Source organism: Anastrepha ludens, chromosome 3 (genome assembly GCF_028408465.1).
Source record: "Anastrepha ludens isolate Willacy chromosome 3, idAnaLude1.1, whole genome shotgun sequence".
Lineage (NCBI taxonomy): Eukaryota > Metazoa > Arthropoda > Insecta > Diptera > Tephritidae > Anastrepha > Anastrepha ludens.
The window spans coordinates 128,634,684-128,647,804 of NC_071499.1; the positions used below are offsets into that span (position 1 = coordinate 128,634,684).

General features: G+C 37.8%; 2 protein-coding genes across 2 annotated transcripts; one reads left to right on the forward strand and one right to left on the reverse strand.

Annotated features, from left to right (window-relative positions):
* Window positions 1–3,935: 3,935 nt before the first annotated feature.
* On the reverse strand, window positions 3,936–5,536 carry LOC128859215 (27 kDa hemolymph protein). Its single transcript, XM_054096009.1, has 2 exons — window positions 5,290–5,536; window positions 3,936–5,148 (listed from the first exon to the last, which is right to left on the reverse strand). The coding sequence occupies exons 1-2, from the start codon at window positions 5,444–5,446 to the stop codon at window positions 4,364–4,366; spliced, it is 942 nt and encodes a 313-aa protein (XP_053951984.1). The 5' UTR covers window positions 5,447–5,536; the 3' UTR covers window positions 3,936–4,363.
* Window positions 5,537–9,626: 4,090 nt separating this feature from the next.
* On the forward strand, window positions 9,627–12,236 carry LOC128859214 (uncharacterized). Its single transcript, XM_054096008.1, has 2 exons — window positions 9,627–9,771; window positions 9,820–12,236. The coding sequence occupies exons 1-2, from the start codon at window positions 9,627–9,629 to the stop codon at window positions 11,502–11,504; spliced, it is 1,830 nt and encodes a 609-aa protein (XP_053951983.1). The 3' UTR covers window positions 11,505–12,236.
* Window positions 12,237–13,121: the final 885 nt, after the last annotated feature.

The following is a 13,121-nucleotide window of genomic DNA, read 5'->3' on the forward strand; positions in this document are numbered from 1 at the left end:
GGTGACTACTTTCCATATTTACTCAGCTGCGTAGTACCGCAGTCATTCCGTGAGACACCGCCGCACGCTGTGTCATTGGTGAGGGATAGGAGTGGGATTATTTTCGAATAATATTCGAATAAACATTATTCGAATAAAACGAATAATACTATTCGTTTCAAATAATTCGAATAGTTCATTATTCGAATACCTTACTATTCGAATACCTCACTATTCGAATACCTCAGTATATATTCATTTATATCAGGGAGAAAATGCTTTTAAAAATATAAAAATTACATTGGCCCTTCTCATGGTGCTAATCAGATTTTCTCGATTTTTGAACATTGTGATTTTTTGATTTGACCGCTTAATGTTTCAATTAGCTAATATGATAAGATTTCTTTGGTATTGTTCTTGATAAAACATCGACAGGTATACATTTATATGTATGTGCATAACTAAATGTGCATAAAAACATCAGAGCGTTTCTAAAAAAATATTTGGTTTCCCTCGTAACAATTCTTGTGTTTAGACGCCTTAATATTAATATAGGGTGGCCCGCATCGCATTTTTCAATTTCCCATATAAATTGTATGGAGAAATATGACACACACACACACATTTTCTATGTCCGCATCGTATTATACGATAACGGATCGAAATAATGGTTTTCTCTCAAACGATAAATATGGAGCCTTAAAATCTTCTTTTGCTTAATCTACAGATTTAGAAGTTATTCAAGGCCAATAATAGGATAGAACTATATACTTATTTATGTACACATACAGATTGCTTTAAAATTGGATGGATGCGCAAATGCATGCGTGTATGTATCTATGTATGTATGTAATTTCAAAAAATTATGCTATAGAAGAAATAAAATAAAAATATCACTTATTTTTTGTTGCTAATGTGTGTACCTAAGCTCGGTATTGAACAACAGATACATGACATATGTATATGTACATGTACCTACCCTGCTGAGTGGTCAATAGTAGGTAGATATTTCTTTGTATATTTAGTTATAAGACACTATTTGTAATAAATAATGTCATAGTAAATGGTTTTTGAAGTATTTATGTTCGTATGCTTTTCCTAAAGGCAAAATACCTTAACGCTCTTCCTTTTAAAGTAAACAATTTTTTTTAATTCGATAATAAAATATATATTATTTATTTCTCTTAAAAAGAAGACTGAAATATTTTACGTATTTCAGCGTCCCATGAAGTTTATTTTCTTAATAATAAATAAATAATGAATTTAAACTTAATTAATTCTAAAATCTGTTTAAATATTTATTTCCTTTTGTTCTGGTGTAGAAATACAATACTAAAGCTGATACTAAGTATTGTTTTAATTTACTCCTTGAAGGTTGGACAATATTACCAGCACTAGAAAACACTCGCTCGGAACTTGCTGATGTAGCTGGTATTGCAAGATATTTCTTGGCTAGTAGTGAAATGATGCGATACTGCTTTTCGTGATCCTTCCACCAAACTCTCGCCACTAAATTATGGTTAATTTGAGGCTCAGAAATATACTTTTCAAACTCACTTTGCATTCCATTTATGTTATCCCCACCAAGAAGTATATCCATAACTGTTGGAGTACCATCTGCGACCGAAGTTGACGGCATGTTCAAACAAGACTGATAAATTTCCTTTGCCGTTGTGAAGATCTTTGATCTAAAAAAAAAAATTTCTTCTGAATCATCTGTAGCACGGCTGCTCGAAGGTTTCCGGTTGATTGTCAACTCCATAACTGAGTTTATGCTTAAAGTTATAATGGTTCCATAAACAAGTGGTGGATCCCATACGTTTCAGCATATCACCACAATAATTGCAGGAGGCCTCACCGGTATTTTCCACGATTGTAAAATGTTGCCAAACTTTGCTTCTGGGCATTATTATTATTTTTTATTTGCCTTGATTGATGATTAGATTGGCTGAACGTTCTTGCTTGAGGTTCTTGATTGTTAATGAGTGATCTAAGCGCGGGATTTAAAGAAATACAAAGGAAATATGTATACATAAGCGATCGAAATTCCCCCAACTAAACTCAACCCAAAGAAAAGTTTGCCTGAAATGTCCATCTATATATATTATTTCTCATCGCCAGTTACCTAAGCGTATGCATGGTCGTAGGACTGTCTGCACTCGTTTATCGGGCTTAGGTCAGTCAGTAGCAGGTAGAGTATATGAGTATATGTATGTGCATATAATAGTACTGCGAAAAGCAAAAAACCTAAAAGAAAATAATTTCACGCCTCAAGCAAGAGTAGTCCGCTAATCTAAGTAAATATTTACCAAAATATGAAACAAAAACAAAGTGCCGACACAATAAAAAGTAGGTAGTATTTTCATTTAATATAAGCCTTCGCGTAGTTTTTGAATTTGCATACATAGGTACATGCACTTGTACAGAAACCGATTTGTAGTCCGCTAATCTAAGTAAATATTTACCAAAAATATTCGAATAATGATGTATTCGAATAGTGATGTATTCGAATAGTAAGGTATTTGAATAGTGAGGTGGTATTCCAATAGTAAGGTATTCGAATAGTAAGGTATTCAAATAGTGAGGTATTTGAATAGCATTATTCGAAAAAACGAATAAAAAATTCGAATAAATATTATTCGAATTACGAATACCTCTCGAATAAAAGATTTTATTATTCGAATAGTCCCACCACTAGTGAGGGAAATAATATATGTGATACAGTCACAAATCGCTTTTACCTACACGACTTTTTGTATGCGAGCCTAGCGAACAAACGCCTGAATGAGCTGGTGCCTTACGATGACTGCTCCTACCGCAACATGTACAAGTACGCTTACATTGTGCTCGAGGATATTGATGAGGTGATCATGCCGCTAGACGATCTTACAAGCTGGCAGCGGTTGATCGATGAAGCGCTTCGTCAGCGTTCAGCGGAATGTCCCTTCGGCTACGTGAGTATGTGTGTGCGTAATGCGATTGGAGTAGCGCTAAGTATGAGGTGTGGCTATTACATAATGTCACTGATGGTGTTAAACATTTTATTTCGATTTCTTAAGTTAATTTAAGAGAAAGAGAAGAGTGTCTTTTCACGAGCTCTAGTCCCCGTGAAAGTTATGGTTATATTAATTTGTTTATATAGTAGAATCGAGAGATACTTCATTCAAAAGTGGAAACGCCATCTTAATAGGTGGGGGTCGCTGCCCATTCTCGCATGAGCACTTCTTTCGTAGATAGAAGTAAAAAAAGTCTTTACTCTAAGCTAACAGCTAATGTGAGAAGGCGAATCAACCCAGGATATCTGGTTGTGCGCTGGGTTTGGGATCCGCCAAGTAAAAATCCTTTCTCAATGAACACGAAAACAAAGCTCAAGAGCGAGTGCTTTATAAATATTTTTTTGTGCAAGGCACCACTTTGGCCTCATCGGCGAGTGTTGTGTAATTCTTCGCCCAGACATTTGGGTCGAGCTAAGACGGGTATAAGGGATATACCGTACTGCTTGGAAACTCTATATATAATATGACTCCACCCGTCGATATGGGAGTATTTGGATCTATGGCAGCGACCCGCGATTCAATTTCAAATTAACCTTCAGAATATATATGTGGCTAATATTTTCAACATCTTTCCAAAGCTTATTTGAAAGGCGAGCAATATTTTTTATTTCGATATATTTATATACTAAAATTAATAACATTACTCTAGCGAGTCTAACATACACACAAAATTAGTGAAGCAAAAGTAACTATAGAAAGTACATTTTTCATACTTGATCGATTATTTACATATATCAAAGGTAAATAAAATACAATATTTTCAAAAAATTGTTGTATAATTCGATATAAAGCGCCCCAAATATAGTAATTTAAATAATTTAAAAAATAATTTTTAATTTGACTTAAATGATTTGAAAAACAATTTTTGTTCAAAATGTATTACTATCGATTTTTGCTTATTTATACCTTTAATATGGGTTTTTCACAATTCAAATTATATTATATTAAATTAAAAATCGATATATTGCGATAACATATCCATATCGATAACATATCGATATATTTCGATAAAATATTAATTCCGATAATATTACGACACATTTCGATACCATACTCATATCGATAATATATTGATATATATATTTCGCTAACATATCCATATCGATTTATTCCGATAAAATATTAATAACATTCGATAATAATTTATTGATTTAAATCAATACACTTTGTTTTATTTGAACATTTTGACAAATTTGTTCATTTCACTCGATTTGGAGCACTATGTATCGATAAGTAATCGACAGAATTCTAACTACTGAATACTTATTTATCGATAAATTATGATTTTACGACTTAAAAAAACCTAATTTCTTCACCGATCCACCGCCTTATAGCCTCATCACTCGACTCACAAGCCACGTCAGCCCGCTGCTGAGCAGCAGACCCATCATCCCAACCGCACTGCTAACCTCACCACCGTTTCGTTCTCCCGCCTTTAGTAGTACGGAACGTTCATTCGCCTTAGCTGCCATGTGTTGATTGCAACTTGTCTCGTTCTTAATGAACTTAAATACCGATTCGGCCACATTAGCCGGCGTTATTTCTCGACACTGCTCCAGATGGTGGATGGTGCAGCTCTGGAAACGTTCCAGATCGACACAGTGGCCTGGCTCCAACACCAGTTCGGGCAAATCAAACAGATCGGGCACCTTAATGTCCTTTGGCAGGAACTCGTGGAATGAAGTATTCAAACACATATTAATTGCGTCACGATTCGCCTCCAAGCATTCGGGACCCTCTTCGGCCACGAAGAGCGCTATATGATCGCCACCACGCGAACACATAAAATCAATCAGCCCCGTAGCGATGCGCATCAGTATAACATTCTGTTGTTTCTCCTTCGCGCTCAGACAGGGTTGTACTTTGGCATTGAATTCGCGTAAGCAATTGGCTGCCTGAGGTGCTTTGTCGCAGTATTTGTTGAAGACGGTGTCCAACTCACCAATGGGGCGCGCCTCCTCGATTTCCTGCTGCAGCGCTGTCATATTGGCCAAGCCAGCTAGGCAGGTAGTCAGCACAGCGGCGCCTTTGTCGATCTCTTGGTACAACGTGGAATTCTCCTCACCGCCCGCGGCCTTCTTGCACTTCTCGCGCAATACTTTCTTCAGCTCATCTGGTTGGTTGCAGAAAATGAATGCAAAGTTTAAATATTTGCACTATATGACTTTAGTTGTTTAAAAAAATATTCCACGCAATAATTTTTACTATGCTGGTTAAACGCATGCACTAAATATTCCAGCTCTCTCTGACTTACCCATTGTGAAATTGCGATTTTTATATTCGGCCGGCAAAAATTGACTCTTCAGCGCATCAAATTGACTGCCAGCTGCCGACGCCGCCTGACACTGGCACGGCAACAAGATGACCAAAGCAGCCACAGTGGCCAAGCAAAGTAGTCGTAGTTTATACATTTTGTCAAGCGTTTGTTAAGCACTTTCAACTGCCGTTATAGTTGTTACAAATTCAACTGCGCTCGTTGAGGCCGAAAACTATTGCCAACCGCTTTGGTCTCAAGGCAGTTTATTATGACCGCCAATGTTTCGGTGTTAAATGGTTAGTAGTAAAAACATAAATCCTAATCTTATCGCCAAACACCGATAATTTGTGGTGCAGCATATGTACACATACATATATAAGTAGCTGCATATGTATGCCCTATGTAAGCTACAAAGGGCGTCATAAACTCAAAGGCCAAGGTACCGTGGTGGAGTGTCGTATGCATCTGAGTAGAAGGCGTACTCATACGACAATTTTTCAAAGCAGTTGCTGTGTGAGGTGTGAACTATGTAAAGGCTAATTTCTGTTAAACAAATATTCCAATTTCTCTCTTTGAGGCCTATATTTCAGGCGAAAAATTGGATTTTGATGCAAAATTAAATTTTTTTTTGCTTCGTTTAATAGTTGCGAATAAAATATAGGCACAGTGTATAGCTGACCATTTTATTTTAATCAGATGGGTTTGGTTTCTGAAAGTAGTGGCTTTGTTTATTTTAAAAAATGTGCAGTTTTCAGACAAAGCAATAAAGATCAATAAAATCGCTTCTGATCCAAAACAGCTGCGCGATCTGTTTTATGTTTAAACTATTAGATTTTTTAATGTTTATGCGGGAACATATATATGTATATATCTACGCACACACGTTTTGCCAGTCTTATTCTTTATGCTTATTATTTTATGTTTAGCTTTAAAATAGCCGCACAACAGCTGGCCACCAGAAATACAAAAGTAGACTTTACACTTTATTATTATTTCTTGGTTTTTTATTTGGTAAATTTTTCAGTTATCGCTTTTTCGGTTATTGTGTATCGATAAGATAAAAAATAAATATAAATACAAGTCACACATAATTACTTTTACATACAAATAAGTGCACGTCTAGGGAAAAACCTCGCTGGTAAATCGTTAACCAGTGAAAAAATGTCCGGTTCGGTACTAATACGATTTGAGCATTTCCGAGCCATTCGCTGCTATTGTCGTGATTCGCTAGCAGGGAATGAGTGCAGTCTTCGGTGTGAAATAGAATACGCAAAATAATTGGCCTTCTCATACATTACATTATGAACTATATATTATAAATATGAACTTATCAAATGAAAAGAATAGAGTTCGCATTAGATCTCATCTGCCCGAATTAATGCCAGTTGCAAACTACTGAAAAAGGATTGCAGAGCGTACTAGACCTCATCTATTCAACTTAGTACTGGTTACGCACTATCGAAATTCATCTGCTTAATTTAGTACTAATTACCAACTACCGAAAAAGATGCATTACATACTAGTTACGAATTACCAAAAAACCGTACTAGACCCCATCTGTCCAATTTCGTACTGGTAGTGAACTAACGCAAAATGGTTGTATCTAATTTTCGAATGGCTCTGAGCAATTGAAAGTGAACTCAAAGAGAAATATATCCTATCTATTCAATTTAGTACTGGTTACGAATTATCGAAAAAAGATTGTAGGGTCAACTAGTCTTCATCTATCCAATTTGGTACTAGTTAGAAGCTATCGAAATTCATCTATTTAAATTAGTACTGATTCTGAGCTATCGAAAAACGGCTGTAGGGTCTACTAGTCTTCATCTATTAAATTTCGTACTAGTTAAATTAGTACTAATTCTGAACTATCGAAAAATAGTTGTAGGGCACGCACTTGATTTCACGCATATGTCGGATTGAACAATAATTTTCATTTCCTAAGACTTTGCCGTTCACCAGTTGCTTATACGAAAACAGGAATCAGCGCGTACCAATAACGGTTCTGAATTCACTAGAAGCGCGTCAATTTTGTACTACTGAATTTTCTTGCAGAGAATGTGCAAAAATTTATGTGTTATTGTATGCATACATATATACTTAAATGTATAATTACATGCAAGACAAATAGTTATAAAATTATAAAATAAAAATTTAATGACGGCTGACGTGTTCTGCTTTCCTAGGGCAAAGTACATACAAAATCGTTGATAGACACCTAACACTCATGTACGTATGTATGTAAATATGTTTATTGGTGAACGATGTATGTATGTATAGATACAGTCGTTCACATGTTGTTACTGTATGAAAACATTTTTTTTCTCGTAAATTGAAATCTAAACATCTGTTCAGATAAGAGTGTGACAATAATTTTTTCTTGCTTTGTTTCGCTGCAATTTTCAAGAATGTCTTTCGTGTTTTGTACTGCACACTTCACTTGAATACAAGAAATTCACATGTTCTGACATCCAAATTGATATTAATTACCGAACTCATAAAACTGATAGACCCTTAAAAAAATGCGTGAAAAGCATTGCTCACTATCTTCAGGTTTCATATTCACATATTCGCATAGACTAATGACTTCAAGTAGCGCGGCAAAAACTGGTCCAGTGGCGCCAAAGCAGGAGAAGAATCAGCAGGCGCACAAGGCCATTCCAGGTGATAAGTCTACTTTAATAAATGACTGCTTTGGTGAATAGTATGCGCTTCATTTTGCCTCTTAGTTCGGCACTTCGGGAGGTTCACATTAAACGACGAAAAGTAGCGAAAAATCATAAATCCGAAACATCTTGAATTTCCGTGAATGACGGAAATGTTGCTAAATTCAATAAATATAAGTCATGCGATCTCTTCATCTATGCATATACGAGTATCTTGCCCATATCGATGAGCTGTCTTCAATCTGATTTCAGCATCACACAAAGTTCCTGGTGGTTTAACAAAATGTTGTGGACTGTTTTATTTATAGCTTCATTTGAAATTAGTCTTACCCTCATAACAAGCACGTCGTGTAAGGGGGAATAAGCCGGATGTCTATCCTAGTTAGTTAGTTATTATTTCCTATGAAAAAATGTTTTTTCCACGGAGGAACAAACAACAAATTTATTCCATTCAGATCTGTTCTGCGTCAGTCTCTAAGTTTCATTCCATAACAAATTCCTAGCGCGCGTTTCCAAATCCAACAATCGACTCCAAGTGTTTGATATCTTTCCTCGTCTACGGCACCTTGACGATTCCACTTACTTGCCGCTCTTGCTAGGCCATCAGATTGCCTACGAAGGACGATGCCAATTCAAACCCATTTTCTTCTGCAAATCCCAAGGGGTATTGGGGTTTGCTGAGTTGTTCTCCACAGATCAGCATTCGAGGGTGTGTTTGGGCAGACGATTTTTAGGATTTTACAGAGGCATCGTTTAGTGAAGACTTGCAGTGCGTTTATATGCATTCTATATTTCACAGGGATAGAGTAAAAATGATTGAAAATTAGAATTAAAGATCCTCAGCTTGTCCTCAGCGAAATATGTGAGGCCTTCCAAATTGGGCGTAGGAAGCCAAATGTTGCTTGAGCTTTCCTAATGCGGTTTTTGATGTCTTTGCTCGAGCCAGCTGGCACTGAGATGATAATACCCAGATAGCAAAAAATTGCACTTCCTTCAGCTGGGTACCGACGCGTATTTTGAGTATTAGTACACATCAATTTGGTTCTGGAGATGTGGAAAACCAGCCCCGCTTTAGTGGCGGCTTCCTGCACTGTTTGAAGTTGCACTGCCATGTCGGCTAAAGTATGTAATAGTAGGGAAATATTGTCCGAGTAGTCGAGCTCAGCAAGCCAGCTCGGCAGGCCCCTGGAAATCCAGATCTTGTGGCATTCTTCATAACGATGTCCAAGACATTGTTAGAGAGCAATGGCGATAGTATAGTATGTTGCCCAGGTATGGTACTTCTAACTTGAATTTACTGCTTTGCCACACTCACATTTTTATCAGTACTGATTGTGCCTGAGAATATGTATGTTTGGGCAAAGCTTCTTGCTTTGCTGTCGTTTTACAGATGTTGAAATTTCACAGTTTCTTACTTCCTTCGGACGGCTGTTGGTTTCTGTGAGAAGCTGTTTGATGACTGAAATGCACGCGTCATCAGGCACAAGCCCATTTAGCTACTGCGGGTGCCTGAGCTCCAAAAAGAGCAAATGTGTTAATTAACTAAAATGTATTCTGTATTAACACCATTTTTATCTAGAATTTCACGCGTTGTCAGTGTGACAACGGTCTACCACATATAAAACAAGCACGCAGCTACTATGAAAAGCCAATAGCATATCAGCCAGCATGTTGCAAAGGCGCGCATCACTTTGGCTACTCCTTTGCATTTCAACCAGTCTGACCATCTTGGGTCATACGAAGCTGGCAAATTCGAAAGGGAATGCACCTTCATTGGACTATAATGAGGAATTGCTTGTGGATCGGCGACCACGTAAGTATTTCCTTCTAGAGATTTCTCATATTTTCTATTATTCCTTAGCGCCCAGCGACAAGGAACAGCGTGAGTTCATTGCACAGGAGCTGCCTTCACTGCCTTGGGAATTCTATGAACGTGATTGGCACAATGAACGACGTCTTAACGAAAGCTGCGCACCGTATCCGCACATTTTGCAACTTCAGTTCCACAACAACTACTGGCAGGTACACCGCAGCGATAATTTGACATTCTATCTTTACGGCGCCTATTACGACAATCGGACTTATGTACAGAGCTGGGAAGGCGAGGTGTTGGTGCGCATACTCACCATGGTGAATACGATTGACGTGCAATTTGCTGACTATCCACCCAGCTATTGCCAGCTGTGGTACGAGGAACAAAATATGCCGATCATTGTGCCAGTGAGAGAATATCGTGTGACTTGGTATTCAGACTGGGGCAATGGCCCCGACTACTACTATCCCACATTTGTTGAGTGCGCAATGCCACAGGAAGTGCGACATTTGGTGCCACAAACTGTCTCATTAGTGCCATCGGAGTGTGCGCGTGCCACGAATAATCTCCGTGTGATCTATGAACCGCCTGCAGTGAATCATACTCAGCGCGGCTTCGCTGTTTGCTCTACGGGTCTATACAATCCTAATAGAGATAATTCGGTGCGCTTGGTTGAGTGGCTGGAGCTTTTGCGTTTACTGGGCGCCGAACACGTGATGTTGCCCAATTTCGGTATACATCCGAACGCCACGAGCGTGCTGCGTCACTACGAAAGTGAGGGTTTTGTCTCGGCGCCGGGCATATCGCTGGTGCGTGGCGAGCCCGCGTTGCCACACTTCACATACGCGGCAATAAAAATGTGCTTAAATAATCATCGACTCAACGAGATCATACCGCTGAACGATTGTCTCTATCGGAATATGTACAAGTACGAATATATAGTGGTATTGGATGTCGATGAGGTGATTATGCCAGTGGGCGAACAACGCAGCTGGGCCGATTTGGTGCAATACGCGAAAGAGCATATACGCTATGACGATTGTGAAGGCTTGACGTCGCTCTGCTTCCGCAATATCTACTTTCCAGCTTATCCGGAACGCAAGCCGTTTAGTGCCGAAGTGCCATACTACATGTATATGATGCAGCATGTGGCACGTGTTGCTGAACACTTGGAGCCTATGATGGCCACTAAGTGTTTTCACAATACCACCACTGTAACGGGACTGCACAATCACTTTGCACTACACTGGACGGGCGGTTGTGGCATGCAGACGGTAAACGAGACAGCGGGGCAAATGCAACACTATCGTGAACCGGATATACCAGAAACATTGGAGAATCCCGTTATCGATGATGTTATATGGCGCTACAAGGAGCCGTTGGTGGAGCGCACGCAAAAGGTGCTGCGGCAATTGGGACTACTGCGACAGGTGAAGGCGAATGCGATAGACATATACAAGGAAGCAGGAATGCCTGAGGTGGCGAAAGGAGAGTTTGCAGAGCATGCAAAGGAAGAAGAGCTAGAAAAGGCCGTAACGATGACAGGAAGCGTAGAGGAAAGTGATGCTGAGGAGGAAGTAGAAGAGACGCAGGGAAATAAATTAAAATTGTCAGGAATAGAGACGGATGCAAAGCTTGAAACAGAGACGGAGGCGGAGATAGGAGTTGGTATGGTAGGTGAGAAGGCAGAGGTTCAATATACGACAAAGTTGGGTGGCAAGAGCGAGCTATGATCCAAGGTAATGTAACCATCAGTGATTTTATTTTCGCTGCGAAAATATACTTTTTTTAATTTTCAAATTTAACTAAATGCATAAATGTTGCGGCTCGAAAAGTAGGCACGCGAGATAAGATTGTCAAGTGTGAACGACCAGTTCTTCTGAGTAATCTGAAAGCAGTACAAAATTTAAACATATTTTTTTAGATAAATTTAAAAGATAATATGTTTTAAAAGATTACATTTCGCATGAGGATGGAACGGCGAGGAAATATGCATATATGTATATGTATATATATTTCCTAATTCGGTGCCTTATTTATCCTGAAGGCTACTCAAAACTAAGGAATATCGATTATTTATGGGGTTTGAAATTTTTATAAAATCTTGCTGGTACAAAAAGTATCCTAAATTATGGGATTATATTGGCTAAGTTTCCTTTGTACCGTGAAAATAGGAAAATAAATCAACGAAAAATATTGTTGCTTTTATGTTGATAATTATGTATACCTGTAAAGAGTTGTTGTTGTAGGGATTTTACAAGAATGTAACCAAGTCCATAATAAATGCAAAAGTAGCCACCCAAAGTGGCCTCTCGGGCTGTCATAATTTCAAGGCATTTAGAGGGTTTACGAGTATAACCTTTTCTTCAGTATTTTTCTACTAAAATATGTTCTGGCGGTAATTCTCAAAATAGATGAGAGTAAATCGGAATAAAGTCGATTCGAAAAAGATTCACGGAACCATTTTTCAATCAGAAAAGATTTAATTTATTCAATTATCAATTAGTCAGCCAATCAAATCATCAACCACCAAACATTTTTAAATCAAGCAATCAATCAATCAACCAGCAATAGATTATGAATTAAAAAATCATTAATCAATAAATCGTCAATTAATTAGTAGGTACAAAAGAAATCCATTATTTTCTAGGAAGATGCCTGTAGTGATCGATAACTCGTAAAGTATCCATCAAAGAATTTAAGGTTTATGCTCGTTTTGAAGGTGACATTTCACAGTAAAAAAATGCTTTTGCTGTTTTTTGTTTGTTCCATTCAGTTGTGAGTTACAGGGTGTTAAAAATTGAAGTCAACAAAGAGAAATTTCGGTATATTTTACAGTTGCTCTTTGATAAAGACGAAAATGCAAGCCAGACCGCTGAAATTGTGAATGGTGTTTATGGTGCCGATGTCGTAACTGCTAATTGCGTGTAATTTCGATTCCGTTCAGGCATTTTTCATGTTAAAGAAAATGTCGATAAAATCACAGAAACAGACGAAGTTGGCTGGCTTGTTAATAGCCGTAGCATCGCCCAGGAGCTAAAAACCGACCGGTTTTAAACCATTTGCGCAACAATTCTACGTAAAATAATTTATTTTTTTTGATTTCTTATTTTTTGATAGGCTTGAACTCAATTTTAGTTTCAGACAAAAAATGTATTCCACATCTGCGCCTCGAAATATTTCAACAGAATATCGATTTCAAATTTTTGAATATTTACTTTGCAGTCACATAAAAAATGTAATAAAAATTTAATCGTGCAAAATTGACTGCTCTAATAACTGTTGAAAAATCATAAGAAAACACAAATATTCCTAAAAGTATCTGTCTTTACGCATCTGCGTATCTCTCG